The sequence below is a fragment of the Rutidosis leptorrhynchoides genome, chromosome 5 (genome assembly GCF_046630445.1).
Source record: "Rutidosis leptorrhynchoides isolate AG116_Rl617_1_P2 chromosome 5, CSIRO_AGI_Rlap_v1, whole genome shotgun sequence".
In the NCBI taxonomy this organism is placed as follows: Eukaryota; Viridiplantae; Streptophyta; class Magnoliopsida; order Asterales; family Asteraceae; genus Rutidosis; species Rutidosis leptorrhynchoides.
The window spans coordinates 428,047,563-428,068,447 of NC_092337.1; the positions used below are offsets into that span (position 1 = coordinate 428,047,563).

The window sequence follows — 20,885 nt, forward strand, 5'->3', positions numbered from 1 at the left end:
TTATATACTAAAAGTGGTCGTGGTTTCCGTCATTTCAGTTATATCGGATTATATTATATTATATTATATTATATTATATTATACTTTATACTTATACTTGTATACTAAAAGTGGTCGTGGTCTCCGTCGTTTCAGTTATATCGGATTGTCGTTTGAAATTTGCGTTCACATTACAAACGGTCCCTCAACTTCGACTATATTTACACAACGGCCCCTCAAGTTTACACTTTTTTACGGGTAAAAAGTGTAAATATATAACTTTATTAAAATAAAAGAAACTAATTCCACCCGAATTTATAACGGGCCCTATCTTCTCGCTCGGTGCGAGTTAAATTTTTCCGAGACCACTGTTCAACTCGAAAAAGTCTTACGAACCCAACGGGACTAACTATACACGAAACGGACACTACTCAAAAAACGCTAAACACCTCGGGCTATCCCCAATACATTTCTTTCTGTTCGCCGCGAGTTAAATTTTTCCGACAGTACCGTTACACTCGGAAAAATTTATTGAACAAAACAAAACTAACTACGTTCTAAACGGATAATTTTTAAAAAACGCTTAAAACAACGACATCTAAAACGGCGCTTAACGCATGACCGTGTTCCCCTTTATAAATACACAACGCTAAATTAAATATGAATATGCAGGTGCGGACTAGTTATGAAATAAATGGTTCTAGTAATTACATAAATAGTCGCATCACATGATTTACGAATTATTAGATCTGAAATTAAATAAAATAAAAATTTATATTTATATAATATTATATAAAAACACACTTGTCCATTCAAGAAGTGGCATTAGATGCGATCTCCAGTGCGTGACAACCCCCTTTTCAACGTTTCATCAATTTCTCCATCAAATTCACATTTTTTTGGCATTTTCAAATTCTCTGAGTGCGCTCTCAATAATCATGAGCCTCTTTGGTCTCGGCAGGCAAGATTATTTTCTCCCAATTCCGTATCTTGATTTTTGATTGCTTTGATCACATATCATATGTACATCGTTTTCGTTTTTATGAATTTTTAGGATTTATGATGCAGTTACGCTTAATTTATTGATTTAGGTATCTCTAATTCATCATGATTATGGTTGATTTTATGTTCTATCGATTATATTGTTGCTCAATTAACTTATGTGGTATACGAAATCATCAATACTAAGTTTGTGATAGTTAATTACTACACCAATTTTATCTTTATGTTTTTATTGACTAAAGAAAAGAATAACATTTCTATTGAATCTGCTAAGAATTTAATTGGAATTTTAAAATTGGGAAGACATTTGTTTAATCTCAGAGATTGTATTAATTATAGTATTAGGGATCATAGAGAATTGATGCTAATTAACATGATTTGTTTTATTAAATTGTGGGCAATGATTTGGCTTGATTATATTTTGGGGAAACTTTATTGAAAAAATCACTAAAATTGGTTATAATTGGATCTTTCAAAGGCTGCCAAAAAAGGGCTTAAGAGAGCTTTTAGGAGCAGCTTATGATTTTATCAAGCTACAAGCCATAAGCTTTGTTTGGTAGGTCACAAAACGTATAGTTTATGAAAATCATAAGGTTATAAAAAATAAACTCCTCATAAGTAGCTTATTGAATAAAATAGAGCTTCTGGAAACTAAAATTACCTAAAATCCCTTAATTTAATTATTTTACATATTATGTAGTGGTCCTTTTAGTCATTTTACACACATATGCTCAGTGGCGGTACCAGGATTTTTTTTCACTGGGGGCAAATTTTTTTTTTTTTAAACCGTAGCAATTTTTTTGGTCAAAATATGGAGGTTTTGGGGCAAAGAATGGAGTTTTTTAGGCAAATTATGGAGGTTTTTGGGCAAAATTTGAAGATTTTGGGGTAAAATTTGGAGATTTTTGGGCAAAATCTGAAGGTTTTTGGGCAAAATATGTAGGTTTTGGGGTAAAAAAAAAAAATCCACCTGGGTCAAAGTCAAAAAATCCAAAAATTTTACACTGAAAATTGCAAATCCACTGGGGGCGGCTGCCCCCTCTTGCACCTAAATAAAACCGCCCCTGCATATGCTCCAGCTCCAGCTTCACCTACCAGGCTACCACTTAAAACACTTATAAAAAATAATAAGCTCCAGTTTCCAGCTTAATAAATAAGCTCCAGCTGCTCCAGCTATGAGCTTTAGATCTAGTACTTTCGTCAAAATACACCCTAAGTTCAAGATTAAATGGGTCAAAAGTGTTGTTAGTTAGGATATTGCGTGTGAGTTGGCCGCTTCTCAACGGGTTGCACAAAACATAACGGCAACAAAGTTTTTAAGATTATCGTATTAAGTAATTATGATATCGTATAAAAGCGTCTAACAATTTGAGATAGGAAATTCAAGATTCCTGATCATAATAACTATTACTTTCATGAATATGTATCTTATATATGCCTTACTTATAATTGTATGCATGCACATGGCTTATACGTAATCTGGTCTTGTCATTTTTATCGATGGCATTTGAAACCCCATGTGGTATGCTTAACCATGATACTGAATGCGGACAACCTTTTGGTAAATAAGTTTTCCGTGTTGTTACAATTTTGACAGGAACCAGAGGACATTTCGCCCAAAGAAGAGTGCACCTTCTGGGAGTAAGGTATATTTCGACTGTTTTAACATGTGCTAGCGCTTTAGGATATACTTACACTTACATAACTATTAACTAACTTTGTGATCAAATGATCAACTATTGGATATAATTTTCTTTCCCAATCATGGATGTACATAGAGAGACCTATTTTTGTGTTCTATACACTTACAAGTACGAAAAAATATCATCACAAAAAAATAAATCAAACTTTATTTTACAGGGGGCGCAACTAAGGCAGCACATTGATGCGACTTTGGGTAGCGGAAATCTGAGAGAAGCCGTAAGACTTCCTCCTGGGGAAGACATAAATGAATGGCTTGCTGTAAACAGTTAATCCCCATACACTCACAATAAACTTCATGCTTTGAATCTGTCTATATTAAGGGGGTTTGACTTTGACTTTTGATTTTCAATTTTCAGCTGTGGATTTCTTCAATCAGGTAAATCTTCTTTATGGAACCCTAACCGAGTTCTGTACACCGGAGATTTGCCCAACTATGACTGCCGGTCCCAAGTACGTTTTAACAATATACTACTACTTCCAATTTCACACCAGCTCTTATATTACAAAGTTTGTAAGCGAGTGTATTGAAGTTTGCTTTGACTAATATTTAGTGATATATTCCATATATGGCTATATATATCACACACAACATATCGGCATATCGCACAACTACCAATGTAGCAATAGCTCCGTGGTACCCTATACCTTTGAAGATGGGACCCGCCATGTGGAAGCATTGACATAAATTAGGCGCAGCGAGCATGTTCAATCCCCACTCGCGCAAGAATTTACAACTCTTGTGGCAATGGGATAATTGCTCTTGTCACATGTGTGGGGGCGGAGGTACTTATTTGTCATCCGACTCTTTCGGGGTGGCAGGGTTGGGTTGTCCCTGTCAAACTTACACCTTTTTGACATAACATTTTGCACATCTGATACTTTCTTATTATGGAGATATATTCTAATTTTTTTGTAAACAAAATTTTCAGGTATGAATATCGATGGGCAGATGGTGTGCAAGTTAAGAAGCCTATTGAAGTTTCTGCTCCAAAATATGTTGAGTTCTTAATGGATTGGATCGAATCTCAGCTAGATGACGAGTCAATATTTCCTCAAAGACTTGGTAATTATTTAGTATTTTATCTATGTCATTATCACAAATTGTAGAATTAGAATTAGACTATCATGATTAACCACAACTTATATAGATTGTAATAATCGATTTCAATTACTTTTCAGGGGCACCGTTTCCAGCCAATTTCAGGGAGGTTGTGAAAACAATATTCAAACGCTTGTTTCGTGTATATGCTCATATATACCATACACATTTTCAGAAGATTGTGAGTCTTAAAGAGGAAGCCCATCTAAACACATGTTTTAAACATTTCATATTGTTTACTTGCGTAAGTTTTCTCCCAACTCAGCTAAGAACATGCTCATATCTTGTACCTTTTTTTTTACTGAAACGTTAGTCTTCTTTTGAAATGCAGGAGTTTTCGTTGATTGACAAGAAAGAACTAGCCCCACTTCACGAGCTTATAGAATCCATTGTTACTTACTGAAGAACCTTTGTGTTTCCCATTTCGTGTTTCTGGTTACAGATATTGTTATAGACGTTGTATACCGTAACTAAGGTTTTTTACTGGCTTGTATTGTTTTATTAGTTTATAAACCATGATTCTCATACAAGAATTAAAGGCTAAGTACATGCTTGCGTGTTCAGCTACATTTATGTCGATTGTTTGCAAGGTTGTAAAAATCATTGTTGGGGGGGCTAGTCGGCAGGACTAATGGGCCAAAGTCGGAGCGTAGTCAGGAATTAGCGGAGACTAGTCGGACTACTTCAAATTCCCAACATGTCAGGAGTAGTCGGCCTAGTCGGAACTCTTCCAACCATGATTCCTCAAGAAAAAATTTGCAAGAGCATATAAGGCGGAAGTAAAAATACAAGACAAGCTACATAAACACCTAAGGTTATTTCCAAAGGCACACGAATTACCGGCAAGACCAAACCATTCCGGCGAGACAACCATAACATCTGGAGAACGCCAACGCCTTTCGTATATGCCAGGAATTGAAAATGCCAGCCGCCACCAAACTTCACTAGCCACTTCACACGAGAACCCCAACTGGAACACCAACCACATCACCAGCTCAAAAAGCAAATCTCCAACAAGGATATTGTCGCCTAATTCAGGAGACGAGACCGGAAAAGGAGCACAACGATAAAACCAAAGACAACAAGCAACAATCTTACAACCAAAACCCTGCTACAGTCGCCCCACAAAATTTTTATGTAATTTTTTAACATAATTAAATACGTTTTAATGTGTGATGCATAGAATATTAAAAACATATGAGTAACAAATATATGATATACTGCCTTTAGGTAGATAAAAAGAATTCTAGTAATTTCATATATTACTACTCCATTATATACTCTATCTGTCCAATAATAAGTGTCATGTTTTGACTTTTCAAAGTCTTTATTTCTTAATTTGACTTTAAATATATATGTTTGTGTTATATAATATTTGATGAAAATTATATAGTGGATTTAATTTTATATATACTTTTTATTAGCATAGAGTTCATCAAATATTATATAGTACAAAGAAAGATATTTGAAGTTAAAGTTAAGAAGAAAATACTTTACTTTTAAAAATCAAACAAGACATTTACTATGGGACGCAAGAAGTATACAAATAATAACATACTCAACAATTTGACCCTTGTCAAGTAAATATTTGCATCATAATCTTCTTCAAGAATCTAACCCATGTGGTCAAGAAGAAGGGTGATGCTATTGGCAAGTTTTGTTTACATGAGGAGGAGATTGTGCTCGGGGATGCACTTCAAGCGCTTTTTTTAATAATATCCGACGGTTGATTTTATTGTGGATACAAATGGAAAGATGCCGGTTGGTGGTGTTTCTACATTATTAAGTTCTCGTGCGCATGGATTCGCTGTCATAAAGAAGAAACTGAAAGAACAAAAAGGGTAAGGAGGTGGTTGAATAGGTTGTGCATTAATGGTGTATCCTAGGGAATACACGCATAAAAATACCATTTTTATACAGAAAAATGGATCAAAGAGCATAAAAGACAACAATATCTGGCGGTTTTTAACAATTGCCGTCCAGCGTTCAGCAGGCCGCCCAACGTCGTGCGTAAGCCCTGCAAGCATCTTCTATGCTTAAGCCCTTATACTAGGAGTGTGAGCGGTACGCAGCCACGTCAGCCACACCAAGTCAGTTGCGGATATTTCGCACAACATATTTAATCAGCGATTGACACGTGTATCCCGAGAATTTAGGACATTCTACGCCTATAAATAGACCCCCTGGGTCACTGCATTTATCATCTGAACTTCAGTCAGAGAGAAGTACAATTTCTCTCTCACACAGTTCTTTCTCACTCTAAATGCACATTAGCCGCTTAGCAGAAATACGATAAACGGATCAATTACAGATTGATCCCCAGACTGATTGAGGCCACCCCACGGATCTCCCATCCGTGTTCCGGGTCTGCAAAGATTACTTCTCGAGGGCAAACATCAGTCGGCATCATACGCTCAACGCTAAGCAGCTATTGTATTGTACTGGTACCTTACATGCGCTACACGAAAAATCGTACCAACATGCGTCGGGTTGATTTGAAAGAGGTTGATGCGAATAAAAGGGAGCCCGGATTCTTTGAAGACCCTGTGAATCGGGGTGTTTTACCCCCTTCGATGGCTATTTTGGTCGATAATAGTTTGTCTAACGTTTTGACATATAGGTTTGATAATCGCTCGGGTAAAAAGATTAGGCGCGATATAGTTGACGGAAATATGGTAAAACCATGATGATCTTTCTTGCTAGTGATGTCTTGTTGGTTGTTTGATTCATGTTATAGATTTTGCGTTTGGTGTGGTTTGTTTATACATTGTTTCCGTGTATGCTTTGTTGTTCTAGATTTAGTATTCCATTTTGGTTAGGCTCATAGGTAGATAGCGGTTTAGATTCCATAATTTTCTATATTGGATCCTTGCCGTTGTCATTTGTTGTATTCTTGTGGTTTGATTGATGTTTTTGATAAATTTGTTTTTGTTAATCGTATTCGTTATTTATTTATTTTTTTTAAAAAAAAAAAAACCATGGGGCACACGTTTTCTTTTACCCATGAGTCTGTGGGACCCAAAACACGAGAAATAATCAATCAAATCTTAAATCGTCGTAACCACAGCCATAATTGAACACTTTCTAAGTTTTCGATGCAATAAAAAACTTTTGCCGTCAAAAGCTTCTATTTATTTTCTTTTTCCAACTTTTTCTTTTTTTTCACAGACAGCATCCGTTTCTTCTCGATCCACCATTTTTCGTTCATACTCATTTTTTCGTACCCATTTCTTCAATTTTTTAATTGAAAAGTAATAGTATTGGATCGTATCGTAATTATCATAACAAGTGTCAATCAAACGTGCGATATTACTCATTTGTAAGTTCATAAATTCCTTTTTTTTTCAAATATTTTATGATTCATTGTTCATATAATTATACGTATATATGTATATATGTGTATATCACGTGTTATAAAGTATTTAAATCAATGGGTATTGTTTATTTACATGATCTGTTTGTTTCTTGATTTTTTTATTTTTTTTTTATATTAATGTTGTACAAGAAGCTATCTTGATTTTTTTTTTTCTTTCAAGTTTGAAGTAATTATAATGTGTGGATCAATTTACCCTACTTGTACTAATGGATAGCTAATTGGGTTTTCATTTATAAGATGTATATGTTTCTGGATTTTAAGCTTCCATTATTGACCTTGGTACTTGTTTGACTTTTGAAAGTTGAATATTAGGATGATATTAAAAAAATAAAAAATAAAAACTGTTCTTGATAAAGTTTCATGAGTAATAATAGCATTAGGAATGTATGTATTCTTAATAAAGTTCACATTTTGTTGAAACAGGAATCAATTGAATTGATTTATACAACTATCAAGAAACAAGGGTAGGTCAGGTAGCCCCTAACTTGAATGATAAAAGAGTGAGATTATATCATTTTGCAAATTACATTTGTGATTTTCATATAAACCCGTCTCAAATTCCTAGTTTTGATTCGATTCTTGAAGAAAATTCCAAAACTTTGTGAAAGTTTTGGTTACAGATGGGATCTTTTGCTGGACATGTGGTTCCAGGGACACTGTTTCTTATAGTTGGGGTGTGGCACATATGGTGCACGGTAGGCCGTTATGCAGCAGATCCGAGCTCGTTTCGTGTTAAAGTTTGGAACCCAGTTCCAGGTTTTAATGGGAAGTTGAAGTATTTAGAGCTTTATGTTATAGCAGTTGGATCGTTCATTGATATGTGTATAGAGCTTCTGTATTCGACCCACCTTAAGTTTTTCATTAATGGTGTCTTGAACCCACATCATATGAATGATTTTGAACATGGTGGAATGCTTTTGATGTTCTTTGTCTTCAGTATTGTTGCTTTACTCTCTGAAACGACTAGGTCAGTATTCATTTTCTGCTGTACCTTTTTTTATGCTTTTGGATTCATATCCTATTTTGAATTTGTAGCACATGTTATTAAGTATAGAATCCCATAGAATTTTAGGTTCAAAATTTGTGTGAATGTATCTCAATTTTACCCGGCAATGGAGACTCATATTCTCAAATTTAGGTCAATTGGGTCAAGTTTATGATTCGAAGTCAAAGTTTTGACTTTTTTGATGTAGCAGAGTACTTGCATAAGATCAGTGTAGTTTTTATTTTTATTAAAATGTATTTAGTAACTTTTCTTTCTAAATTATAGTTGAATAGTCGATTATATGGAGGTACATACATATATCGGACTGTGGTCTGGTTCTTGGTTCTTATTTCTCTCAATATTTGGGTTTCCGGTAATTCGGATATAACCTGGTCCGGTCCGAATATGGATCATGCACACCTCTACTATAGACTCCTACTCTTTTTTTGTGAACCAAATTATTTGGAAGTAAGTCTCTTTCAGCATAAATAAACCATCAAAATTCAAAAATATATTTGACAAACATCATGAAATATGTATATAATCTGCTATAAAAAAGTCATTCATAATGCATATAATTAAGTATTCAAGAACCAATTACACAAACACTCCTACATAATCAAAATAACTTGCTTTTAGGCTAATAAACTCCACAAAATCACCCAATGCTTTAACTGAACTCAGTGGAAACCCACTCTCAAATTCTTTACTAAGTTTCTTTGCTTGTTTATGCACCTTTTCATCTCTCATAAGTTTCTCATTCCCTACAGTTATGGTCTCCTTGTTAAACCTTCCGGGTCCCCCGCCTTCACTCGCCACACTCGGCATCGCAAACCCATCCAGTTATAATCAAACCTCTGTCCCAACTTTTTCATCTAACCCAAACCCATCAGGATAATACCCTTCCTCTTCTTCTTCACTATCCGTATTAACCGGACCCAAAAACGATCTTGGCATGCCCGTTTTCCCTGAACCGGGCTGAATCATCCCTATAAAATTCTGATTCGATTCCTCTAACGATTCCGCTAGTTCTTTATTCTCGCTAACAGTCGGTCCAACCTCGCTCCCAAACGATATATAAATAACCGATCCAACCGGTTTCGATTCCAACCATTGAAACACGTCATCTTCCGAGCAATTCGCTTTATGGTTAGACCTTAGTTCATGATCAGGAAGTAACGAACCTGCTGACTTCCAATACTTTTCGGGCAGCAACGGGCCAATACCGTAAACCGGAATCTTGGTTTCTTTAGCAATGTAATCAATAAACACAAGCTCAAGATTGTCACACGTGTTGATAAGCAACGATACTGACCCGTCCACTTCGTCCATCCAACGTGGTTGTATATCTGGGCCGGGTCGTCCACCGCCCCGGTCTCCACGTCCCCCACCCCTCATTCCGTGTGGTGGTCCTGGACATGGTCTCATCCCGCCAAGTAAACCAGACCTTGGCCCGTCGGGGATCACACGGGGATCACTAGACCTTAGTCCCTAAACCCAAAACCCAAAACTTTAACCCCTAAACCCTAAACTCTAAACTGTTCGTATTAAAAACTCATTCTAAACCCTAAACCCTAATTTCTCTTTTTTTGTTATCATACATCTAGTGTATGAACAGTTGTTAACATACATAAGATGCATGTTAATGTTAACAAGTCAGTTAAAAAAATATATATATTTTTTCCCGAATCTACACAATGAAAGTTGATACCAATTTTCTTTTTTAAATCATAGCTGTAGAACTAAAGATATAAAAATCACAAAATCACTTATCCCCGCGAATTTAAGGACCACTTGAATTGTAAACGCCATTTTTGTTGTGTAATGATATGTGGGTTATATGGATGTATGCTTTAGTTTTGAAAGTCAATACTTAAACTTATAGTCTTATGGTCATTTTGTTAAAAGCCATGTTCAAGTGGAATTATGCCAATATTGTCATTTGAATTGTTGTATGTTAAAGTTGGTGTAGATTATGTAAGTTTTGTGTAGTCATTATGGGATATTTTAATAAACTCCCAAAAGTTAACCTTTGAAGAAAGTTTGAAGCAAGTTTAGCTTTTCTAGTATATATTAGTTTGGAGAATAATAATACTATAGTAATAGTAATAGTATAGAATATATTGTGAAGAAAGTTTAGCTTTTCGAGTTTATTGTGTGAACGATGCACATAATTTTATAAAGATATGTTATAATCCCGTAAATTTGTGAGTTATAACATGCATTAGTTCATTATAAATCTTATTATGGTTATAATTACATATGTTATTTCTTATTTACAAAGTATTACTCGTAATAGTATTACTCCCTCCATCCCAAAACAACTGTCCCGTTTTGAATTTTTGAGTCTTTCTTTTATTACTTTGACTAAATATATTTCCTTGTGCTATATAATATTTGTTGAAAGTTATACCAATAAAAAGATATTTGAAAACCGAATCTATTCAAATAAATCTTATCAAATATTATATGGTATAAATAAAAATATTTAAAGTCAAAATTTAAGAAAAAAGACTTTGAAAAGTCAAATGAGACAGTTATTATGGGACGGAGGGAGTAATAGTTTTATTATGAATACTTGATATGATTAATGTCATTATTCATTTGACCTTTTAGTTTTATATAATGTTAAATTTCATCCTAGTAGGTACTTTCAGACATATACATCTATGTTAACAATATATCTAATTTAATATTAAATTATACTTCAGCTTCACGAAAATGAGTGTTATAAACTGACATAAAATAAAGAGTAAAAGAGAAAAGAAAATAGAAGAAGAAAGAACTATAAGGTAGCACGAAAACTGTTATTTGGCCACGGATTAAAAACCACATACATCATTTTACATGCAAAATGCATCAGGAGAATATAATGATTATTACAATCAGACACGCACTAGTGTTCAAAAGATGAAACCGTAAAAGCAATTGGAGACATCTTCAATATGCACCATACAAATATTTCATTTAACCATAATACTTAATATTTAGTCTTTTTCTATCGGATGTATTTCTTTATCAACGTTTTCTAATACATAATTCATCCAGATAAGTCGCATTAGGATACCTCTCACCCGATCATATCCATAGCGCGCGTCGGGAGAAAACCGTATTGAAAAAACCTTCTTTGAGGATCAAATTCTTGATCTTTCGCATTCACCGAATATTCGAATAACCAAAGTATCACTGAGACAATACACAAATAATACAGAACGTGTGAATTAAATTATAAATCATATTAAAAGTAATTTTAGAGGGGCTTTTAATTTTTTGTTTTTTTGTTTTTACAATTAATTAATCTTAGTTTATATCAAGATTCATAGGTAACTGAATCTACTCACATATATAAATCTATGTAATGAAAAAATTCACAGCTTTACTGATTTTTATTTTACCATTTTACTATACAATATATATATATATATATATATATATATATATATATATATATATATATATATATATATATATATATATATATATATAATGATAACAGTAATAATAATAGTAAAATTTGACCATGTTCGAACGCTGGTTCGCACGAAGCACATTTTCTTGCACGAATCAGGACTTAGCAAAATTTGACTATGTTCCAACTATGGTATGCACGAGCCACCAAGTGGTTCACACGAACCACTGCCGCACTCGCATGAACGAAAGCTCGTTCGCACGAACGATGAAGAACAAGTAGCAACAACAGTTTTACGGGTTTCAACCTACTACTACATTCCGCCACAATTAAACGTGTGGAAAATCCTTTTTAGACGTGTTGAACAACACGTCTACATGTGACGACTTCAATTGAGTGGTGACATATAGTGCCGTTCAAGGAACCGCTCTAAAAATTCTCAAGTAGACGTGTTCCTTCTTTTTTGTCAATTAGACGTGTTTTCAGAACACGTCTAATTAAGTAAATTAACACGTCTAATTGATTAAATTAACACAACCAATTGATTAAAAACACGTCTAGTTGATTATATTAACACTTATTAAATTAGACGTGTTCGGGGTAAATGTTAACCCTGGTTAAAATCTCAAATATTTCAAACAATACCCATTAAAATCTCAAATATTTCAAATAATACCCGTCAAATACCAAATAACCAAATTAAATTACTACAAATCCAAAATATATATATAAATATTATATATATAAATATCTTCAAAGTACTTACAAAAAAAAAAGTCATAAATGTAATTTACAATAAGAGGGACTCTAAACTAAAAAAACACTACTATAAAGTAGCTATAGCTGGTTCTTTAAGCTCCCATCCAACATTCCTCTACCTTTACCTCTACTCTGGTTGCGCCTCTAGCAGCGGGATCTCGTCTCAAACTCTACCTCTAGTAGCCGCAATCTAGCAAGTCAACAAAATCCTCCGGAATTCTGCAACTCATTAATCTCAACACATGCACTGTTAAGAGCATACAAAGTTCACTTTACCATCTGATAATCAATTTTAATGTAGTTACTATCGACCCAATTACCTTTAATTTTTAGTCCGAAATTTAGTAAGTACTAATTGAAATTAACTACAACCTCTGGTAACATATAATGTGACATTTCAAACAAATTTTCATTGCAAGACATAAATTAGTCTGTAATTAACAGAGATTAGTTACTGCAAACTAATAACCACAATTCCAAACGAAAGAATTGAAGTAGTAAATTATAAAAACATAACCTTAGTCAACATGCCATTCTACTCTTATATGGAGTAATATAAAATATAAACATATGTAAATTGAAAACAATAACTAAGAAAGAAAACATACCATCAACGTCTAGTAGATCGCTTCGCAGGTACCTTGTCGAAACCAACTGTAACGACCCAACCCGTTATACAATCGAATACGCGTAAATAAATTTTTTTTATACACAGTGTAGTGCGCGGCGCGCAGGTGGCCTGGCAGCCCGCTGTCCGGATTTTCCAATTTTTGATTAATGATCTCCCACTTCCCGACACCTTTAGACGAAACGCTTTTCACAACACATTATAATATGTAAAACTCACACGATTCAATAATAAAACAAATTTTACGACACCGGCCCCACATCGACCCGAATTACGAGTTTCATACAAAATATAAGTTTCGACCACATTAGTTTAAATTTCAAACGACACTAGAGCATGATGTTTGGGGGTTAAACTACCCAAATCTTGGTCAAACTTCAAAAGCTAACACATCCAAAAAGCTTCTCCTAACATAACGAAGCGGGATCACTAGTCCAAACGAATACCCTTTCCCTTGTCCACGCCGGAGCCTATAAAAAGGTAAACAACGAGAGGGTAAGCAAAACGCTTAGTGAATGCAATAATTATACACATACATATATAATATACCTACTTGCAATCACTTACTCACACCGCATATTCGCTAGAAATATAATTAGCATACAAACTCCAAGTATTAGCTAATGACCTCCAATTACCACATCTAGCATAACCAATATCATATACTCCATAACAATATAATATGATACTTTACAACGTATACATAAACAACTATATGGTTAACCATACATGCACTATGGTGCCACCGACTCCGTGGTTCACACCATACGCCGATGTCATAATTCCACCCGCTCCGTGGTTCGCATCACGACTTGAGTCATACTCAAACTAAGGCTTTACCGGCTCCGTGGTTCTTGCCTTAACAACTCCTAGTGTAGTGCCACCGACTCCGTGGCTCGCACTACAATACTCCTACCATGATACTTCCGGCTCCGTGGATCGCATCATAGCAAATGTCATGATGCTACCGGCTCCGGGGTTCGCATCACAACTTATACTGTAGTGTTACCGACTCCGTGGTCCGCACTATAGCACACTCACACATACTATGGCACTACCGGCTCCGTGGATCGCGCCATAGCCTACAAATAAATACACTATATACATACATGCATAATTATTCCACTCACCTTACGCCTTCGGTGAATGATAAATCAAGCTTGCAACCTCCAATGTAACGCACCAATTACATTCCGGCAAAATTTCCGGCAAAATTTACTACTATTAACAGGGGGATACTGTGACAACCCGTAAATTTCCGGTAAAATTTAAACAAAAATCTTTATATGATTTCATTTAACCTCAACTAATTCCGACGATTCACGAACAATTATTTGTAAATAATTACGCATTAATTTGATATATTAATATTATTATTATTAATATCATTTTTAAACAAGATATCAATAATTAATATCTTTATTATCAGTATTGTTATTATGAATAAAAAAATATTAACAAATATTCTTGGAAAAGTAGTAAATCAATTTGTTTATTTAAAAAAAATATATATAAAAAAATCCTTAAAATAAATGATTTTTTTAATAAAATAAATAAATAAACAAATAAATTACTTTTTAATTAAAAATTATAATGGAAAACTACTTTTATTATTTTATTTTGTGCATTATCCCATGACCTAACATTTAATACTTTTGAATTTTAAAATCCCATTAAAAATTAAAATATTTCTTTTTATTTTAATTATTTTATTCTTTTTACCTAATTTTTTCAAGTATAAATACCCCTCATTTCTCATTCAAACTCACACCGAAATTTCTCTCATTCTCTCTTTAAAGAATTACTACTAGTAAGTATTCTTTTCTTACTTTTTACTTTTTACTTTTTACTATTTACTTCGGTTTATTATTTTTTTTACCGAAACATGTAAATAATGTTATAAATTATATGCGATTAAAATAAAAATAAATAACATGTTATAATTAGTAATATATGTTACTAAAAATTATAAAAGTATTTTTATGAATTAATATATAGGAGTTATAATTAAAATCGAATTAATAAATATATATGTATATACGCATCTAATGTGAAGGTTATAATTAAAGATAGCGTACAAAGACTACAAACATCACCGCTACTTGTGGCCTAGGGTGATCCTTGTTACCATTATGGGACGCTTGTGGATCTCGAATGCCAAGACTTAGATTCTGGTCAAGAGATCCTGGGCCGCTCGGTAACAATAGATCATTCGAGTGACTTGCATGTTAGCGACGAAGTTTGGGTGAGATTGTACAACATCTTTGTTAAGAATTATAACCCGAACATTCTTAAACTAGAAGCTTACTATAAGTGAAAGTTTTTTCATAAATAGTAGGTTTCCAAAAATAGAAACTTTTGAGAAATAGGAACTTTTCTCCAAAACCGTCACTGTCAATATAGTTGCTATATTAATAAACATACTTTATGTCAAGTTAGACATTAACTAATCAAACGTATACCTCAAGGTTGATATCCAGATCACTTACTTGCTTTACTTTCCTTCTTGCGTGGAATACTTCAACTGCTATTTAAGGTGAGTTTTCATATGCTCCCTTTTACTCTTTACATTTTTGGGCTGAGAATACATGCGCTACTTTTATAACTGTTTTTATGAAATGAATACAAATACTAAAACTGATTTTTCGTGAGTTTTCATAGCTCCCTTTTTATATATATTTTTGGGCTGAGAATACATGCGCAACTTTTATAACTGTTTTATACGTTAGACACAAGTACCAACTATTAAACTGTGATATGTTGGGCTATGACCAGCAAGTCCCCAACCGACAAGTATAAACGATAACTTGTTACGGGGCAAACTTGAAAGTCTAGTCTAAATATCAGTACCAACTATTAAACTGTGATATGTTGGGCTATGACCAGCAAGTCCCCAACCGACAAGTATAAACGATAACTTGTTACGGGGCAAACTTGAAAGTCTAGTCTAAATATCAGTACCAACTATTAAACTATGCTATACCCGGCTATGTCCGACTAAGTCCCTACAGTGATATTTTTAATTGCTGCGGCATTCTTAATTATTGGGGATAGGCCTATCGGGAGTAACGTCCCCGATACATTTGACTAAGTCTTTGTATTACTTGATAATGAAATTAAATGACAAGGATAGAACAACTTGTTACGGGGCAAACAACGTTTAGTCTAAATATCACGCACTGGCATAACTTTTTGATCCTGCGGGAGATCAACTTGACTGGATCTGAGTGATCTACTTATGAAAACAAATCTTTTGGTCTAACACTATTACTGAAATCATTATTTATGACAAACCTATGAACTCACTCAACCTCGTGTTGACTTTTTAAGCATGTTTATTCTCAGGTACTTAAATATTGCTTCCGCTGTATATCTATTGCTTTGATGATGATTGCTTGCTATGCTTGGAGTCTTCATTACATATCATATCAATTAAAGACATATTTATCTTCCGCTGCAAAACTCAACAAAACATCTCATGTAGAGTTGTTCTCGTTTATGCAACTATGATTTGATATAATTAGTCACAAATACCCCAGGCCCTATTTGGGGGTGTGATATGTACCCTATTTACAACTCTGTACAATAATTATTCGGGTCTTACACCAACACTGTCACCGACATTATGAGTTGATCGTGCGGATACACCCAGCGAAAAGTACCTGAATGTTTCACAAAGATGATAATTGTGGCGACCCGACAAAATCGTCATTGACGGCGCCGTCTACTTAGGTCCCGTTACGTGGTTATAAGTCTTTAAAACAATGTTTAACCAAAATATGTCGCATTCATTTCAAATGTGAAGATGTTTCAAAGTTTACAAAGTAGTTCAACGACTAAATGTGTTACAACGTTTAAAGTACAAATGAAACCTATGCGACACAATTTAAGGTAAAGTCAAAAGACGCTTCATGTATGCATGTATACTCGACATCCAATCAAGTATCAAAAAGTGTGCGGAAGCATGTATCACTTAGCGTCCAAGGACCTGAGAAAAACATAGAAAATCTATCAACGAAAACGTTGGTGAAATCATAGGTTTTGTAAGTGAGTAAGTAAGTAAGTTGAACCACAAGATTTATAACGTTGAAATAATAGTAAACCATTCTAAAAGTTGTTTTTGTTATCACGAGCACCCAATTATCAAGGCTTAACTGTCACGAACACCATTAATATAGTGTTAGAACCTACACTTATACTCGAAAATATATTTCATCCGAATAACGGTAGCGAACCGTCCGAATGAGGGTTTGTCAAACCCATATGGCCATACAACATAAGTTCTCGCTTACACCCTGCAAGTGTAACTAATGATAATTGAATTGAGGCTTTTTGTTCTAACTCGTACGTAGAATGTTTGTTTTCGTACTTGTGTTCACTTTGTAAAACGAAACGTCTATGTTTTCTCATTCCAGATATAAGTATAAAAGAGTAAAAGTGGGACTATGGTCTCACCTTGAGTGTACGAGTATATAGGTACTTCACAAAGTAAACGTGTGCAAAGAACGAATGCTAGTCTTGACCTAAACAAATAGGTTATATCAATATCGGTAACACGGTCAGTCAAAGTCATTCAATTAGTCCTATGGCTCGATACGACTCGATTATATAGCATGTGAATCACGTTATCAAGTTTCATGCAAGATACAAGTACAAGAGAGAGGTCATAACGATTAAACAAAGCATTGGTTAAGTTTGAATAAAGTCAACTTTGATCAAGTCAAAGTCAACGAAAAAGTCAACACATTCGGGTCAGGTATCCGACAATTGTCCATCAATAAGTAGTCACATATAAGCATGTCGGCCAAGTTTCATGTTAATCGGAGTTGTAAGTAAGCGGGGATGAATTTGTGAAAACACAAAGTAATTTGGGACAGAGGAGGAGCGGCGCACTAAGACCAGGTGCGGCGCTCTTGAGGGCCAATGAAACGACCCGTTCATATCACTATAAACGCAGTACGTTATTTATTGGTCCCATAGCGAGGTATTTGACCTCTATATGATACGTTTTAGAAATTATTGCATTCGTTTCATAAAAAGCACACCATTATTATACATAATCCATGTTTTAAACAAGTGGGCGATTATTTAAGAAATAATCCCCATAATACATCGGTTTCCAAATACTACACACGTGACATAAAAGTTGAATATAATACATGACGAAGGTTTTATTGAATGTAACACTTCATTTAAACAAAAATATGAGACTCCATGCACAACTTGCTCATATAATGCAACAGCGGAAGACTTTCTTAAGGACCTGAGAATAAACATGCTTAAACAGTCAACACAAAGGTTGGTGAGATATATAGGTTTAGCATCGATATAAATATAGACCACAAGATTTCATAGTTATAAATATATGTACACTCGCAAGATTATAAAAGTATTCTATAAATTGTTGAGCGCTTCGGTAACCATACTTAACCATTAATGTGGCATATTCCCTTTATTATGAAATCTCCCTACACTGTACCAAGTGTAGTAAAAATGAAGTACTATGCAACCGTTTACGATACTAGAGCGACTAGCCCGGTTGGGGTTGTCAAACTCGATAGATCTATCAATAGGATTCGCGCTTACATGTTCGTACAACATGTAAATATTAGTTACCAAGCTATTAGGGAAGATATGCAAGGTGGTACAACTCAACGTAGAATATATTTTAAGTACTTGTGTCCATTGCGTAAAACATAAAATGCATATATTCTCATCCCAAAATATTTTTAGAGTTTAAAAATGGGACTATATACTCACAGTAGTAAAAGTATATTAATAATAAGTTTTCAACTTATTAAAAATATGACCGTCGTCCTTGGATTCACGAACCTATAACAATAATAACGATTTAGATAATAATACGACATATGAATAAAATAAAGCAAGTTCATAGAATACTTATATAATAATTTTTAACATTTTATGTTAGTAGTCCTTTGTTAGTAGTCCATTGTTAGTAGTCCAAAATAGTCCGAAAAGTCCAACAGTCCAATAATCGGTGTGTGTGTGTGTGTGTGTGTGTGTGTATATATATATATATATATATATATATATATATATATATAATCTTAGAATTACCCCACGACGTATTGTATACGTATTGTCTTTGCATCAACCCAGAGACGTATTGTATACGTATTGTCTTAGAATTAACTAAGACGTATTGTGTACGTATTATCTTAGGATTTATCAAAACGTATTGTATACTTATTGTGTTAGGACGTACCAAGAATATTATTATACATATATACAATCACATAATTAACCAAGATTATAATATTTTGTTATACTACTGATAACATGTCCAAATATATATAAGATATAGGAAAAGTTAACAAGGATATGGTTAATATAGTTTTTATAATATAAATTTCGTCCATACAACGTTAATTTTAGCAGATTTTGTTTTGCTCGCCAAATATTCATTACAACTCCTTTTAAAGTGAATCAAATTGCTATGGATTCATTAAGAAGTAAATTTTACAAAACCAATTCAAAAAGTTCATCCCAAGTAGTAATTTTTAGAGCTTTACCCTCTTTTTGTGTCGGTGGACAGATTTGGAAAAATCCCGGCATCCACCCAATATATGATTTTTGATAAAATACTTCCACTTTGTCTAAAATCATGAAAAAAAACTGGAAGTCTTAATTACATATATTAACATATTTCCAAAGTCTTAGCCTCGAACTCAAAGTCTAAGATAGGTTTTTAATTCCCAACCCAAAACAGCCCGCTTTTTACCGAATGGAGATTAAAGGATATATGTTAAGTTTCAAGGTGTTCTTCATATGTACAAGTTATAAGTTCTTATATTAACTTAATATAACATCATAATACATATAAATAAGTGTTATTAGAGTTACGTTAGATAGATTATATTAGTTTTTCAAACAAGCTTGGTGTTCACCAAAACAAGTTCTAGTTTTTACAAGTTTTATAAGTATAATAAGATAGCAACTATATAAGGAATTGAACAAGGATTTTGAGAAGTATTTTACCTTGATTATGAAGAGGACAGTTGCTAAGATTAAAGTATGATATGAGAGCATTCAAGTGTGTGTTTTTAGTTTAAGAAAATGTGGAGTAAAAATGAGTTAAAATGGTCCTTATTTATAAGCTTATAATTTTGGCTTTTAGTGAAAATATCTAAGATAAGTTAAATTGTATTAAGTCATGCATGACATATTAAATTGATTAGGTCATGGATGACATATTACACAAATAATTGCAGATTTCTATTGGTATATACCAATAGTAAATACTTCTAGAAGCTGTGTATAATACGGGTAAAAATACCGTATGAATGCGAGTAGAATTCTTGAGGAAATTGAATAGAAATATGAGTATAGCTATCCTTTATATGTATTGGTATATTATAAAGTGTATTCAATACTTGTAAGGATGTATTTACACTCGTAATATATTATATGTAAATACATTTTAACATAAGTTAATTACGTCGTTTAAATAGTAATATATATATTGTTTGAAAACTTTTTAAATTAGTAGTATGAAAATATATATATAATACTTTGCTAATATACTTAATGAGATATTTAATTATCATATTTTCAAGTTAAATATATATAAATCCATATATATATACACAATAATTAAACAACTATACAATTAAATCAAGTTATGACGTTCGTGAATCGTCGGAATAAAAGGGTGACCAAAAGCTTGTGTAAAACTCTTTCCGGAGGTTCAAGATTTATTAAAATTCATTGCTTATCAAGTTGGAATTATATAAAGATTAAGTTTAAATTTGGTCGGAAATTTCTGGGTCGTCACAGTACCTACCTGTTAAAGAAATTTCGTCCCAAAATTTGATCGAGGTCGTCATGGCTAACAATAAGAATGTTATTATGATGAATATAAGTTGATTCATAGGGTTTTATTATGATTGAGAAATATGAATAAAATAATTTGATTACTCG

At 33.5% G+C, this 20,885-nt stretch overlaps 1 protein-coding gene across 1 annotated transcript; it reads left to right on the forward strand.

The window, feature by feature from the left end:
- Nucleotides 1-806: 806 nt before the first annotated feature.
- On the forward strand, nucleotides 807-4,353 carry LOC139847669 (MOB kinase activator-like 1A). Its single transcript, XM_071837395.1, has 7 exons — nucleotides 807-940; nucleotides 2,579-2,627; nucleotides 2,842-2,950; nucleotides 3,042-3,135; nucleotides 3,615-3,748; nucleotides 3,865-4,028; nucleotides 4,116-4,353. The coding sequence occupies exons 1-7, from the start codon at nucleotides 918-920 to the stop codon at nucleotides 4,185-4,187; spliced, it is 645 nt and encodes a 214-aa protein (XP_071693496.1). The 5' UTR covers nucleotides 807-917; the 3' UTR covers nucleotides 4,188-4,353.
- The last annotated feature ends 16,532 nt before the right edge of the window (nucleotides 4,354-20,885 follow it).